The sequence below is a fragment of the Lithobates pipiens genome, unplaced genomic scaffold, assembly GCF_037356315.1.
Source record: "Lithobates pipiens isolate NorthernLeopardFrog02 unplaced genomic scaffold, aLitPip1_a1.2 Scaffold_19, whole genome shotgun sequence".
In the NCBI taxonomy this organism is placed as follows: Eukaryota; Metazoa; Chordata; class Amphibia; order Anura; family Ranidae; genus Lithobates; species Lithobates pipiens.
In genome coordinates, this window is record NW_027507764.1 from 436,578,618 (window position 1) to 436,594,674 (window position 16,057).

The window sequence follows — 16,057 nt, forward strand, 5'->3', positions numbered from 1 at the left end:
TGTACACATGCAAAATAAAAATACTACAATTATGATGCAGCAAGCATCCATGATTAGTGACCAACCTATGAGCTCACTCTGACTGCTTCTAATGAAATCACTATGCAGACTGCATGCTTGCTTTTAATAAAAAAAAGCACAAAGCAACATAATAATTATGATCCCATCCAGACAATTTAACGATCCTGTTAAACATAGATTTATTCCAACTGGAAGTTTGAAAGAGGTAGCAGGAAGGAAGCATTGAGTATGGAAGAGCAAGTAGATGAAATGGAAGAACAAATATAGAAGGAGAAGGTAAGGAGGAATGGAACACTATGGAAGAAGGAGCTAAGAGAAATAAGGCAGTATGGAAGAAGTAGGTAAAAGGAACAAAGCGGTATGGAAGAAGAGCAAATAAGCAGTTTGGAAGTAAAAATGATCAAGCAAAATGGAGACAGTAAGATGAATGGAAAGTGAAAGGCCTCACAAAATGTAACAACTGGTAGTACTAATATCCTGTACCATCATCCGTAAATATATAGAATAGAGACTTAGAGATCTGGTCCCCAACCAGAACTACCAAATATAAAGAGGGGAGCTAGCAGACTATTATGGTACAAGTCAAGAATTAATTGAAAACAATTGTATACACCATTATGTAAAAGACATACATCAATTTATTAATACAATAAAACCAATTAACAATAACAAACAGGTACAAGTGGTTAAGTATTTCTACTAGTTTCACTATATTTTAGCTTTTTCAGGAAATACATACATCTGTAATGAAATATAGACAAACACATAGTGACATAGAATAGAATCAGATATTAATTAAATCATATAGAGAACAATAAGCAACGGTGGAAGGTTAATACAATTGATAAAACACAGGTTCTTACCCCACTCAGTGTACCATTGAGGTGTACAGGACACCCAAGAGAGCCGGTGATTAGGGGAGATATTCAGGAAACAATCCGGTGTCTGTATAGAAAATAATAATATATAGGCTAGTCTTAAAGATAAAGGATAATGACTTGACCTTGGGACCCGCCAGATTACTAAATGGCAGGATCTAAACACCATAGCCTACTAAAAAACACATATGTAAAAGACATATTTATTGTGAAAGACACACCTGATTCAAAAGTGACCACCCTTGAGGGCACAGATACTGTGGAGCAGGTGAAGATCAGTGAGAAGTTAACCAATCTAGTGAGCGGGACAAAGGGAGGAGGAAGGAAGAGAAGGAAGGAAAAAAGGAAGGTGTGTTGACTGGAGGTAAGAATGATGTAGAACATAATTATAAATGCATCATTCCTTAAAATGGACACTGTTTGCTATGTTAACCCTGTGTTACATCGTGGAAGCTTTTTTTGCACTTATTCCTGAAACATGCATGTGACTGTGACAACATAATTGCATTGTTTGACTCATTCAGGTTACCTGACACTGTAAGCCTAACTAATCCTGTGACAGATGAGCATTCACTGATAAAGCTGTATGTAAGCCAACTGCAGAGCATTCCACGGTCAGTATGAGAAAACCCAAATACTAACCTAGCTAGCGCTTTTGACTGCACACTAAACCATTTCTAGGTTTACTAGATTCTTTTAGACTGTAACCCTAGTAGCTTATGTCTTGCTGCAATACGGTAGCCTACATAGAAAATTGGCTACAGTGTAGGTTTTTCCTGTCATCGAAGTCTCTTAAAATGTGACAGGTAAAGAAAATATGGTATTCTTCTCATGTATGATTTACAAAATATTTTGCTGTTTTTCTCTGGGCCAGCATTAGAACTCTTGAAATTAGAAGTGAAATAGAATTTTCACTCTTTAGGTGTGTGTTTTTGCTGGTGTTGATTGCTGGTGTCTCGATGTCCATTCTGAAATATAATGGCATAAGCTTCATAAAATTCCGCAAATTGTGATTGTTTTTTTTTGCAGCGGCTATGAAGTTTTATGCTACTCAACAGAAGAATACATTGAATTATAGGCAAAAAAACAAGCAGCCAATAGTTGGCAAAAAAATAAGATCTACAAAAATGTATTAAAAGCAGACATTTTTTTTGGCATAACCGAACAAAGGAACAAATAGTGGAAACAAACATTAGTTGTATTTGTTATCTTCATACTGTTTCAGTATTCAATTCACTTCTTCTTTTACAATAGTATTTGTGACAGTGTTTTTATTTCAGATAAAATGTAACTTATCTTCAGATTTATTTCTGTGTGTACGGTCTATTATGAAAGAACATAATGCGTGATTCTATTAATGAAAACCCTTGTATTTTTTGAGTAAAGGTTTTGGTCTGAATTACACTTCCTCGTCATGGCAGTACTGTTTACCATATACATTTCTGGTTATTTGTTATGTGTGTATAAATTACTGCTATAGTACTGCTATAGTAGAGAAACATAGCTTGTGCTGTAATGATAGTGAAACTTCTCTGCCCTTTGTCGTGTTTTCCGTGTTAGAAAGTACATGGAAATCATTGTCACACGCTTGCTCATACAACAGTGTACTTGTCAAAAAATAAATTACGCAGACTGATAAAATTTCATAGCATATAGTTTAAACTGGGTTTGCACTTGAGTAAAATGTAATTGACTTTCCCCATATAAAAAAACCTCTCTAGACACCATTGCTTATGGTATTGGAAGTAATCTGGCTAGAGCTACATGTATCTGTCTATAGAAAAGAATTTAAAAAAGCACCTAATTGTAAAGATCATGCATTTATACTGCATTGAATGTACCAATACAAATGCCATAGATGCCCAACAAAGGTTTGCAGAGAAGGTTGGGACAACAGAAGGTATAGAATACAACACCACAAATATCTCTGGCATTATTTGGCAGAGAAATGAGAATAACTATAACCAAGCAATGACTGTCTGTTACTGAGGCTGCTATAAATTGGTTAAAGGTACAATCGGGTTACTAAATGGAAATGCCTCTTGTACGTTAATGTTGTTCTCCAACACTGGCTGAATAAGCCCCGCATGTTCATTAGTCCATAAGTGAAAAGACAACTTGATCTGGAATCATAGATTATTTGTAAGAAAGAACATATAACTGTGTTTTCAGTTTGTAAGCATTTAGATAATAGGATTTGAATGTAAAAAGGACACTAGGAGGAAACCTACTGCAGGGGTAACCAAATGTATCGCATTTACTGGATGATTTAGAAGACAAGTTGAAGTCATTGGCAGAAAATTGCATTGCATGAAACAGATGAGAAAGCTAAGCAGCATCATTATATGTTTTAGTCTTGCTTGGATAAACATTACAGACAGAGTCTGTTCTGCATCCAAATTCCTTTCTGTATTTTATTTATTGTTGTATCTGTTTTCACTACATCTATAACCTGTTACATACTTGCCATTCTGAAACGTGCCAAAAACCCCCTTAACAAAGTGTCATATTGCTTTTTTTCTCCGTGCCTTTGTGCTTATTGCGTTGTCATAATACACAGGTCTTCTCAAAAGACCCCCGAAATAGTACAAAGCCGACAGCTGGCTAAGGCAGCTCCAGTGCTGCTGAAAGGAAAGGGGTAAGTTATAGCTGTGTGGTGCAAAAAGCTGCACTTGGATAACTAACAGCCTCCTGGAACATGCAGTGGTTGCTTTATTTCAACTAATTAAGACTAATATAATAGCTGGATGCAGTTTTTTTATATTTTAATTGCAATGCTGTGTACAAACCTTACAGTATGTCAATAAAAAGTTTCATAAAAGGTAAACCATCACTTACGCCTGTTCTATGCAGGACCCTTTGTCACAATCAGGGGTCAGGCTCGAAGACCAGTTTCTATAGCAGTAGCGGAACTATCACCAACCAGCAGGATAGGTACACAGGCAGTCCCCCTGGTGAATGTTGCGGGCTCACCTGAGGTGCAGAGTATAAGGCTTCATGTACACTGCTGCTGGTAAACAGACATTTAGGAGCAGTTGGGTGTTTTTTTCAGCTGCCCCTGAACTCTCCTCTGTTAGCTTATCAGTACATGTACACAGGGTCGTTTATAGTGGTTTCTAGGCAATTGAGTTTAGAAGCTTTTTTTGGAAAGACAAAAAATGCATTCAGGACCGATTGTTCAGAGGCATTTGAAATGTCAAATGTCTGTAACAGCCTGTAAAGACGATAACTAGCATTTAGCCACGTTTTTGACTATTTGGAAAAAACCCAAAAAAAACCCCTCTAAACACACTTGGCTAAATGCAGCAAAACTGACGTTTTTAACCACTTCAATACTGCGTGCTGTCATATGACATCCTTGACTTTGTGCAGGGATATCTGAATGGTGCCTGCAGCTACAGACATCATTCAGATATCATTATTTGCAGGTAGCGATTCTGTGCACGATCATATTGGCAGTTCCGCCGCTTGATCATTCTTGTAGGCGATGGAGGGGGACATCCCCCCCCCCTACCGGCCTACCGGCGTCATCTGGTGTTTCTCCAGGCTCTCCCGTACCATCGGGGGCTGGAGAAAGAATTGGATGCCGCCAGATGACCATGGAGATTTTCCAGTCCTCTCAATGACCATCGGAGGCCCAAGCTTGATGTTATGAAGTCACGCCCGGACCCCGCATGTAAACAAAGCAGCGATTAAGGCTGTCAGCATGAGATTGGTGAATTTTTTTTCCGATCTCATGCTTTACAGCCTGGAGAAAAGATGTGGGGTCTTATTGACCCCGCATCTCTCCCTAAAGCAGACCTGTCATGATAGATTCCTATTACAAAGGATGCTTACATTCCTTGCAATAGGAATAAAAGTGATCAAAAAAATTAAATGTAAAAAAAATAAAACGCCCCTGTCCCCAGTCATTTGCACTCAGAAGCGAACACACAGGCAAGTCCCTCCCACATATTTAAACGCTGTTCAAACCAGCCGTGAGGTATCGCCACGTGCATCAGAGCGAGAGCAACAATTCTAGCACTAGACCTCCTCTGTAACTCTAAACTGGTAACCTGTAAAAAATGTTAAAGCGTAGCCTATGGAGATTTTTAAGTACCAAAGTTTGCCGCCATTCCATGAGTGTGGGCAATTTTAAAGCGGGACATGTTAGGTTACTCGGCGTAACATTTATCTTTCACATTATACAAAAAAATCGGGCTAACTTTACTGTTTTTTTAAATTTATTAAACAGGTTTTTTTTTTCCAAAAAAAAAGGTGTTTGAAAAATGATTGCGCAAATATCCCGCGAGATAAAAAGTTGCAATGACCCCCCATTTTATTCCATAGGGTGTCTGCTAAAAAAACATATGTAATGTTTGGGGGTTCTGAGTAATTTTCTAGCAAAAAAATTATTTTTACATGTAGGAGAGGAGTGCCAGAATAGGCCCGGTATTGAAGTGGTTAAACGTGGGTTACTATCTGTGAAGTTATATCATTTAGGAGAGGTTTTAAAATGTCCTGTGTACATTAAGCCTAAGTACAAACTGGTGTTCACCAAAGCTTATAAAGGTGGAGTTGGATTTTGCTGTGTGTTAGTAACGGGTCACGATCCTCAGGATCGTCCCACCAGGAGGTGAGCAAGCTGAGGTCCAGTAGCAGATAAGCAGGAAAGGATCACATAGAAACGTAGTCGGTGAACAAATAAAAGGTCGATAAAGTAGTTGCAGGTTGGGATCAGGCAGAAGTGTAGTTGAAGAACAAGTAAAGTAATAACGAGTGGTTGCAAAACATGGAGGGCAGCAGGGTACTTTGGGTACTATGCTTTTGCCTTCTCTTTCGTTCCACTTCCCCTTCCATTACATGGTCAGGGACAGTGGGCTCCTATCTCGGTGGTTATAACACCTGTAAACCATGTAAAAGACATTGAAAAAGCAAGTCCTGTTATTTCTTTTTCAACAGGTAGAACATATCCATAAAAAGTTTTACAATTGTAACTCAAAGATGATTGTCTCCCTAATTGATTGCAGTACTTGTAAAGTACAATATGTGGAATGCACTATCTGCAATCCAGAATATCAGAACACTACAATGACGCTTTAAATAGCAATGATAAAAACATTCCAAATACATCTAAACATTTTAGAACAGTTCATGGTAGTAATCTCTAGTCTCTTTCTTTTTGCAGTCTGGAACAGGTAAGAAGATCTGTTGGGGGGGGGAATACACACCCTACCCTACTAGGCAGGAGTGTAGTCGAAGAAAAACGAGTGGTTGCAAAAAATGGACGGCAGCAGGGAAAACAGGAGTGAGATACCCTCTGCAGAGAGCACAATAATCTGGCAAACAGGAAGTGCAGAGACATGGCTTAAATCAGGAAGTTTTTTAGGGAGGAACAAAGTGTTCAGGGTTCAAAAAAGGATCATTAAAGAAATTTTCCAGGGAACTGTCCAGCATTCTAGGTAGCTCAGCAAGAAGAGACATTGCTTGACACAGCAGAGGTTCTGGGTTCAAACTCAGGCCCTGACACTCTTATGGGGGGTAGTAGTACACAGCAACCAGTGGGGATACAATACTGCTCTGACTGCTCTGGATTACGGAGCTTTGCACCAGTAGTTCTCAACCTCAGTCCTCAAGTACCCCCAATAGCCATGTTTTGGGCTCTTCCCTTAGATAAAATCGCCCTTATCAATACATGTCATTGATTTAAAGCAGCTGTGCAAAGTAAAGGAAAACCTTAAAACATGGCCCGTTGGGTGTACTTGAGCACTGAGGTTGAAAACCACTGCTTCACACCACACCACAGGTGGCAGGAAAGAAAACTGTGTTGATGGGAGAATACCTCCTGCAAAGCCATTGTGTTTTTCTGGTAGGAGGGGTGAGAGAAGCCATCCCCTCCAGGAGAACACAGTGATTATATATGTAACAGTCGATAGCCATAATCGCATGTAAATCCAATAGGCTGAGTGTACTCAAGTTAATCGATTGATCAACTTGGGTACATTTAGCCTATCCATACATGGTTCAAATCTCAGCTGGTACTTACTGACCCGTCTCGAGATTCGAACTGTCTATGGCCAGCCTGTTGTGTAAGCCTGCCAAATCTCAAACACATTGTAACTTTTTTTTCCCAACTTTCCCAGCCTTTTCTTGTTATTGCTCATATGGAAATTTTTTAGCACATATGCAGCCCTAGAAATGTGATGAATGGCTTTAGTATGAGCTTTATACTGTTTAGATTTTAGTATAACCATGATTATTAATACCGTGTACAAGTTGGTCAGGCAAAGCAAGGCAAAGCAAAATAAAACCTAGGCTAAAGTGGAACTATAGACAAAATAAAAAATTGCATACAAGATGCATTCTGTCAATAGCGTTTCCACTGTGGTCACCTCTATAAATAGTTTTACTCCTTGGCGATCTTGTCAGTAGATCTGTTATTTTTCCATCTTTATTTAGAAGGCCAAGCTGTCCAGTAAAGGTGTCTGTTACAGTTTGGACAAACCATGTAACACTGACAGGGGTGCTTAAAACAGTTGGCGTTTATTCATAACATACATTTTTTGTCTTATAAGATAAAAACCCATTGCTGTAGCTGCCTACCTTTTTTTGTAGCAAGAATTGGGCTTTTTTTTTTGGTTAACCCTTCCTTGAATTTCAACTACCCTGTCCCAAGGGTACGATTTTGCCATGATTTCACTGAAAAACGTTGTCACCCTATTACAGGAAGTGGAAAAACAACAGATCCAGTAATAAAATGGGAAGGCTGCTGTTTAAATGCTACTAAATGGCTAACTGCGTCAGATACAGTGCACTTGCAAAGTATTCTCAACGCTTCACTTTTTCTACATTTTGTTATGTCGCAGCCTTATTCCAAAATTGATTAAATTCATTATTTTCCTCAAAATTCTATAAACCATACCCCATAATGACAATGTGAAAAAAAGTTTGAAATATTTGCAAATTCATTATGGGGTATTGTTTTGTAGAATTTTGAGGAAAATAATGAATTTAATCCATTTTGGAATAAGGCTGTAACATAGAAAACTTTGGAAAAAGTGAAGCTCTATGAATACTTTCCGGATTCACTGTATGTCATTTTTATTTTGCCGGTAGTAACAATTTAAGGTAATGTGTGGAGTTTAGTCCCGGTTCACACTTGTGGTGTGAGATTGCGTGTGATTCGCACTGCAGTGCGAGTCACATGTGATGTCCGTGTGATGCGATTTCAACCATACAGATACTATGGCCGATATTGCATCACATTTGGACCAAACTCGCACAGGACCCTTTTTTGGTCCATACCAGAATCAGATTGCAGAATGTTCACACCCATGCGATCCAATTCATGGATATGCAAGCTGAAATGGGGGTGTCATTAACGTTGTATTGACACTCCCAGCAGTTTGCATATGGCAGTGTGAACTTCCATGCGAGATGAGTATGATGTGGGAACCTGCAGTGGATTTGCAGGGTTAAAACAATAATTAAAATATACAACAAAAATGTATTAAATATAACATCTTGACAATTTGCAGCAGTCGGCTTTTTGTTCTTTTAGTATGGTGGGTTGTAAAAGCATTCTGCTTGGTACTGTGTAGCATATTAAATTACGTAGTCGGTGTATGTGAGCATCAAACCCCCACAGGTGCTTTTAGGGAAATGGCTTGCATTTGAGAAGTGTTTAACATTTTTAACATTAATATTTTTATGCATTCTCAAGGATTCCTAAATATTGAAACGCAAGAGAATGGGCTGACTGCATCCTTCAGAAATGCTTTAAAAAATGTCAAAAGGAGAAATTGTCCATGTGCACATACCCGTATATAGCAGTTGATTTTCCCCTTGATCACCTTAATAGAGAGAAGCTTGGTAAAAGCAAAGACATATCTTTTCCTTTTTATATTTCATTTTAAGTATACGAAGCAAGCAATATACATTAAAATGTCCAAGTTGCCTTTACCAAAGAATAACGATACAAATGGGAAGTATATAAATTATAAAATTAGGAAGAATGACTCATAGCATGTGTAGTAAATGGTGCAGAAGCAAATCGGAGTGGAGTTATTCCTTAGGAAAAACATTTTTTGCAACTCCATGTGAATGAAAAGTCCAAACGTTTTATTATATAAAGAGGACCTAAGAATTAATGGTAGAGCCCTGTTTGCAAATGTCTAATGGAGTTCATTCTCTCCAAATGGGCTGCCCAGTTGATATGTAGACAGTTTAGGTGAAAAGGAAGGAAGAATACTGAGAATTGTATTCTTTGATAGCAAAAGAAGAGGAAAAGGAGAAACGAGAACAGTAAGGGGTGGGGGTTCGATCAGCAGGGAGGATGAGGCCCATGCGGGGTAGCATAGTTTACTGTCATGTATGCAACATCGGAATCCAAGTATTTTCTGTTAATGTTGGTGAGTATAGCTGTGAGCTTCCCATTAATCATAGTGCCCGTGATTGTTTAACTTCCTTGTAAGGTGACATGAGTTGCCTTATCCCATAATCTGATGATTTTTTTGTCTAGATGCTAAAAATATATTTGACTGTTTTGCTATTTTTCGGTTTAGTTAAATGTGGGGTTTTTCAGTTTGGTAAGGCAAGTGAAGTTTGATGCAGATATGAGATTATGGACTCTGATCCAAAGTTTTTAAAAATATAATGGCAGTGCCAGTAGATATGGGACCCAGAAAAAGGAAAGCACCAAAAAGCTAGTGGCTAGGAAGTTGCTACATATTAAAGGGGAACTTTACCCATAACCGCTATATAAAAAATATTGTGTTCTTTAGCAAGGAACATACATTCCACATTAACCACTTCAGCCCTGGAGGAATTCACCCCCTTCCTGACCAGAGCACGTTTTGCAACATGGCACTGCATCACTTTAACTGACAATTGTGCGGTCAAGCGACGTTGCATCTATACAAATAGTTTTATTTTGGTGGTATTTGATCATGTCTGCGATTTTTATTTTTTGCACTATAAACATAAAAACATTGACAATTTTGAAAAAAGCATATACATATTTTTGGTTAAAAAAAAAATTGTAATCGTATATTGATTGGTTTGCGCAAAAGTTATAGCATCTACAAAATAGTGGATAGATTTATGACATTTGTATTATTATTTTTTTGTTATTAGTAATGACGGTGATCTGTGATTTTTATCGTGACTGTGACATTGCGGTGGATACATCAGACACTTTTGACACTATTTTGGGACCATTGGCATTTATATAGCAATCAGTGCTATAAAAATGCACTGATTACTGTGTAAATGACACTGGCAGAGAATGGAGTTAAACACTAGGGGGTGACCAAGGGGTTAACTGTGTTCCCTCGCTGTGTTCTAACTGTGGGGGGGGGGGCTCACTAGAACATGACAGAGATCACTGCTCCCAATCACTGGGAGCAGTAGATCCCTGTCATGCTGCTAGGCAGAACAGGGAAATGGCTTGTTTACATAGGCATCCTCCCATTCTGTCTCTCCATGTCACAATCACAGGCTACTGGTGGACATCGAGTCGGGCATGCGTGTGCCCACTAGCCCACGATTTAAAGGGGATGTACAGGTACGCACGTTTGCAGTCATGCCATTGTGCCAACGTACATAGTCCTGCACTGGTCGGCAAGCAGTTAATAATTATGCTATCAAAGTTGGTGTGTGCTGTAAATTGCGTCCAGCAGTGTTCCTGTTTCTGCTTGCCAGATGCTGCAATTTTGTCCAGAGCCCCAGAGCAGCAGTAAATGTTTAGGCTGTCAGCAGATAGGCCTCTAGTGGCTCTGATTTTCAGCACAGTGCCAAGAAAAGAGAACTGTGCAAAGCAGGATTAGATCATGCATTTCTGAATTTTAAGCAGTGTAGTTCCACTTTAAGCTATACTTGTAGGGATTTGGTACAGCTGTATCAAAACCTTATGAGTTTTCCAAGGCTAGTATGTTAGAAGAACTTTTGGCAACTTGCAACCAGATCAAATCATCTTCCACCTGGTCCATCGTTTTTCCCAGCTCTTCCTGCCACTTAGATATATGAAAGTTTACTGAAATTGTTAGGAGCATCGCCTTTCAAAGTTAAATATGACTAGAGTGTCTCAGATTTATCTTTCAGGGGAGAGTGGAGGAAATAGGAGATCTGAATATATCTAAAACATTCAGAACTGGTTGCCCTCCAAGGCTCTTGGAGGTAGTCAAAGCTCAGAAACAGAGGGGCGGTATTGCAGTGGAAACCATATTAGGTTTTAGATTAGCAAAAAGTTTGTTACATATGTACATATAAAGCTTGGGAAGCTGCTCTGGGTCTCATGTGTCCCCAGTTTGTAGCAATTTGCATAGTTCAATACTTGAGGTGTAACTTGGTATAGGTATTAATAATACAAATTAAGAAAATAAGTAATACAGAAGTTTTTAAAGGTATGTAATTTTGCTGTATATATTCTGCCCACCTAGGAAAAAGAAAGGGAATGCCAGGTACTCAAGTGTTCCTTATCAAAGCTTGGGTAATTTACATGTATAGTAGGCTATAGGAGGGGGTAATATGAATGCCCAAGTAGGCTTACCATTTTTCATGCACTCTTGATAACCTAGAGCTAAGATGTCTTACCTTTTGATGAGTTAGTAATGTGTTGTCAGCACATCTGAATCTTCATGGCAGGAATTCATGGCTACTTCCTTGACAAAATTTACCAAAAAGTGTATATAATCTATATGCTTCAGAGACAGCAGCATAAGTTGCATTTTTAAAAAAAACTAAGAAATGGGAATGTCCATCAAAAACAGGTTTGCTGTTTGACAGCAAATACTTGAAAAAAAAAAATTGATCTATGCCGATGCAACTTGGATTAGTGACCCAACGCCTTGAGTTTCCAGGTGTAGATACTTACTGCAACCATTTCATTTATAATTTGTGCTATATATTTTTTCTTCTGCCACTGGTCCTGTACCAGGTTGTGTTTATTTACCAGAACGGAAAAATTAAATAGGAATTCACAGCACGATCAGTTTTGCCAGTTGCTGTTCCCAGATGGCTGAGCTTTTAATTTGATTAAATTAGGCTGGTACATAAATGTAGTTATTTTCCAACTAACCAGAGCATGTATCTCCTGTCTTGCTCTGAGGAGAGAGAATTTCCTGCATGTTTTTATTTTCTGATTCTGCACTTTGACATCTTTCCAGTTTGTGGTTGGTTGTGGTACACTTTTTATTACTTTTTTCTGATTCCTGGTAAAATTTGATGCATTTCCCCAAACCTTCTCTTAGGTTACAGTACAGCCTGGATGTGGCAGACAGGCTGGCTGATGAACATGTTCTCATCGGGGTATATGCCAACATGATCCAGAACAACCTTTCACGGTTAGTTACGGCTTGGCATATCACTTGTTTTCACAGAATGGATGCTGTAACATATGCAGCTCACTAGCCAGGCAAACATAGACGATCAGGTCTTGCAATGACTAGCTTAGCTTAAGTGATTGATGCTCTGAAGAAATTTAGGCTTGTTCCTTACATAACATATTCAAAAATTAATCAATCAGAAAGTTACTGTGCCATAGTTATTTTGTTACATTTTTTTTCTACTATCATCATCTGTATTTCTTCACTGATGATGATGCCACTGTAACACCCTGCACAACGTACAGCTGAAGTGTTTAATGCATGATATGGAATTCATTAACACACTTGAAGTCTCCTCAGACTTTTGTTGGAGTTTTCACATTATACCCTGGTACTATGGTGGATACACTACTACTGGTAAAACGATGAACATTTCTCGGTTATGAAACCTTTTTTTATAAATCTGGAACAGAATAGTATTTTAAAGGCTAGCACATTACTATATGTACTTGTCCAGATTTACACTGTTCTGTGGGCACGTGGTAAAACCTGCGTGTATATGTGAATGGACCCACATGCAGTGCTTAGAGGTGAACAACTCGCATAGGGAAAAATGGGATTTCTACTTGAAATGGAATTTCATGCAGCAAAATGCAAGAGTTTTGTTCCATCAAAACAGACAAGTATGAATAAGACCCCAAACTAAAAGTGACCGTTTGTATGTATGCCTTAAGCTTTCTGTGCTTCCAGAAACCTTGGTAACTTGGAACGGATGGTTGTCAGCAGCTCTGTAGTAAATGCAAGTTGATTATAAACTGGATTTTGATACTAAGTATGAATCAGTATTTTACTGTGTATGTATAAAAAAAGAGACATCAAAGTTGAGTAGTAATAAGTAGCATACCATACTGATGCCGCATACACACGATCGGAATTCTCGTCGGAAAAAGCTCTGATGGTTTTCCCGTCAGAATTCCGACGGAATTTCGCTCAAACTCTCTTGCCTGCACGGTCACACCAAATTCCGATAGTCAATAACACTGCGACATACAACACGTTCGACTGCACTATAAAAGGGAAGTTTAATGCTTCCGAGCATGCGTCGGAATTTTGCGTGTTGGAATTGCATACACACGATCCAAAAATCCGATAGGTTTTCCGTCGGAAAAATCAAGAACAGGCTCTCAATCTAAAGACCGTCGGAAATGCAGACAGAAAAAGACTGATGGGCATACACACGGTCGGAAAATCCGATGAAAAGCTCCCATCGGTCTGTTTCCATTGGAAATTCTGGCCGTGGGTATGCGGCATTACAGTTTACATTTCTGTGTAACCCCCTAACATTTGCTGTAAGATTTTTCTTGTTATCCTGGACTACATCTTCTCATTATGTTTTAATTATTTGTGATCAATTGTGTTTAGCACAGTTAATTACTGTCAATTCTACTGTATTTTTGTTTTTGAAAATGACACATAGCATTCACAATGCAATAATATGTATGCTGGTATGACTTGTACATGACTGTGCTTTTATAAATGATTGACTCCACTATTTCTTTGGAAGCTGCTACACAAGCAGGCACTAAACATTCTGACTAGCTGATATCAGTTACCTTGTACTATAGATGCATCATAGGCTTCCAATATATTAACCTTTACATAATAGGTCATCCAAAAACTTTTTCTTACAGTTTGCTAGGTTTAGAATTACAATTTTTCCTGCTTTCTATATCCCTATTGAAGACATTTTCATACACTTCCTCTGCTTGTAAAAGATGGTCAAGACTGAACGTAAGGGGTGATATCTCCAATCTCTTCATAAGGAGCAATAAACATTTTGGATAGAAGGCCAAACGTTAAAACCTCTGTCGGGTTTTTATTACTGATTTGCCCCAACTTCCAGCGATGACTGGGGCAAGAAAGCAAGGGGACATTTCCTTTATGGTGACACAAATGGCAATAACAAAGCTGATAGCCGTTGTAACCCATGCCCCCTCTATCCATAAAAAAATGATGGCTATTTACTTTGTGTCAAAATCTGTTATTTTCAAGCATGCAATATATAGATATGACGTATAATTATTTAAAAAATATATATATATTTTTTTTACCATGTATTCCTGTTGTGTGATCCTGTACACAGAATGCTGGACAGTCCCAGCCGCCTAGATGAAGAACACAGATTGATCGCCAGATATGCAGCAAGGCTGGCAGCTGAGACCTCTTCGGTAAGTTTTGTTTTGTCTAGCGTTAGAAAAATCATGATATGTTCCTGATAAGACATAAGTCTGCTAGAATTTCAGATGATTCCTGCTGACCCAGGTGAAATTCAAGCCATGGGTGGACCTAAAAGCCTCACCCAGCATGACAACATTTCTATTAAATATTAAATATTATCCTATTAAATGCAAACTATTCAGCAGTGCCATGGTATTCAGGCAGCTGCGGGTGTTTATAGATGCTATAGTTGCATTAATACAATAGTGGTCAGTGAACTGTTCAAAAGAATTTTGAGCCATGTATAGTGGCCTTTACAGGATAAGGAATTGGATAGCAGCAATGAGAGTGTATTCTGACGGTGGGGAAGTCTCCCCACTGCCCGGATACAAAAGTACAGCGAGGCAGATTCCCCCATCCCCATTGAGTATATGGATTGAAGAATCAAGTCTTTTTTTTTTTTTTATCTGTTCAACCCACTGGTTGAACAAAAAAAATATTACTCATCTGTAGGCTGCCATGTTTTTATAAACGGGATAATTTGTTTTCAGTACCAAAAAAATCTGCACACTGCTATCACATGGCATTTACTAGGACAGCAGTTTGATACGCAAATAGGAGGATAGTAGTGTGCACATGAAATGGCATTTTTGGGCATAACAGTGTGCACATGACTTGTGCTTGCCATACACTATACAAAAAATCGGCCAAAATTCGGTCATTAGACCGTTCGTTCATTTTTTCGGCCAGTTAATAGGCACAAAATCGATAATTGTTTGGACGTTTTTGAGCCGAAAAAACGAAGGACAAGTTTGGAAAGTTTGGAACAAACGATAAATTGAAAGGTTAATGTGTTTCTCGTCTGACCTGTCTGCACTACCGTGTTTCCCCGAAAGTAAGACAGTGTCTTACTTTCTTTTTATCCCCAAAAGCCCCACTATGTCTTACTTTCGGGGTATGTCTTATATTGGAAAAAAATTGTCGAATTTTTTGTTTTAACCATAAAATTAACATTTATTAACAACCTGAACAGTATTGTATTCACCACAAAACCGTTTTATAAAAGGAAGTGCCAAGAATGTCTTGTTACAACATTGCATAACATGTAAAACAATGAAAAATGGTAAGAACGAACAGTGGAATACTGGAGGATAAAACAGATTTATGTGTGATACAGTACCACCTGCTGTATTTAATCCAGTGTGACACCTGCTGATACCCACTGGGTTACATACAGCAGATGATACCCCAGTATGCCAGTGTGTATGTTTTACTGATGTATGATTAATACTGTGTGCATTACCATATTTTAAGCAGGAGGCGGCAGTGACAAGTGCAGGGGACGGCGCGGTGACGTATGGAGAGAGGGACAGCTCAGGCGTGGGCAGGAGGCGGCGCTCATTAAGATCAGAGGGAAATGGCAGACGCGGCGACGTATGGAGAGGGGGACGGTGCGGACGTGGGCAGGAGGCGGCGCGCAGCTAGATGAGAGGGAGGCGGCAATACCCCCGTGTTTCCCCGAAAGTAAGACATATGTCTTACTTTCGGGGTACGGCTTATATTAGCCGACCCCTCTGAAACTCCCGATACGTCTTACAATCGGGGGTGTCTTACTATCGGGGAAACAGGGTAGGTATA

At 38.9% G+C, this 16,057-nt stretch overlaps 1 protein-coding gene across 20 annotated transcripts in view; it reads left to right on the plus strand.

Annotated features, from left to right (window-relative positions):
- Positions 1–16,057, plus strand: part of DTNA (dystrobrevin alpha) — a 370,761-nt gene that overhangs the window by 267,224 nt on the left and 87,480 nt on the right. For 9 of the 20 annotated variants that reach the window (XM_077492634.1, XM_077492632.1, XM_077492641.1 and 6 more), the window contains exons 11-14: positions 1,424–1,513; positions 3,460–3,537; positions 12,128–12,220; positions 14,346–14,430. In XM_077492634.1, the coding sequence (XP_077348760.1) occupies positions 1,424–1,513; positions 3,460–3,537; positions 12,128–12,220; positions 14,346–14,430 (346 nt within the window). The remainder of the gene's footprint in view (positions 1–1,423; positions 1,514–3,459; positions 3,538–12,127; positions 12,221–14,345; positions 14,431–16,057) is intronic. The other 11 variants (XM_077492645.1, XM_077492646.1, XM_077492647.1 and 8 more) reach the window with 3 other exon arrangements.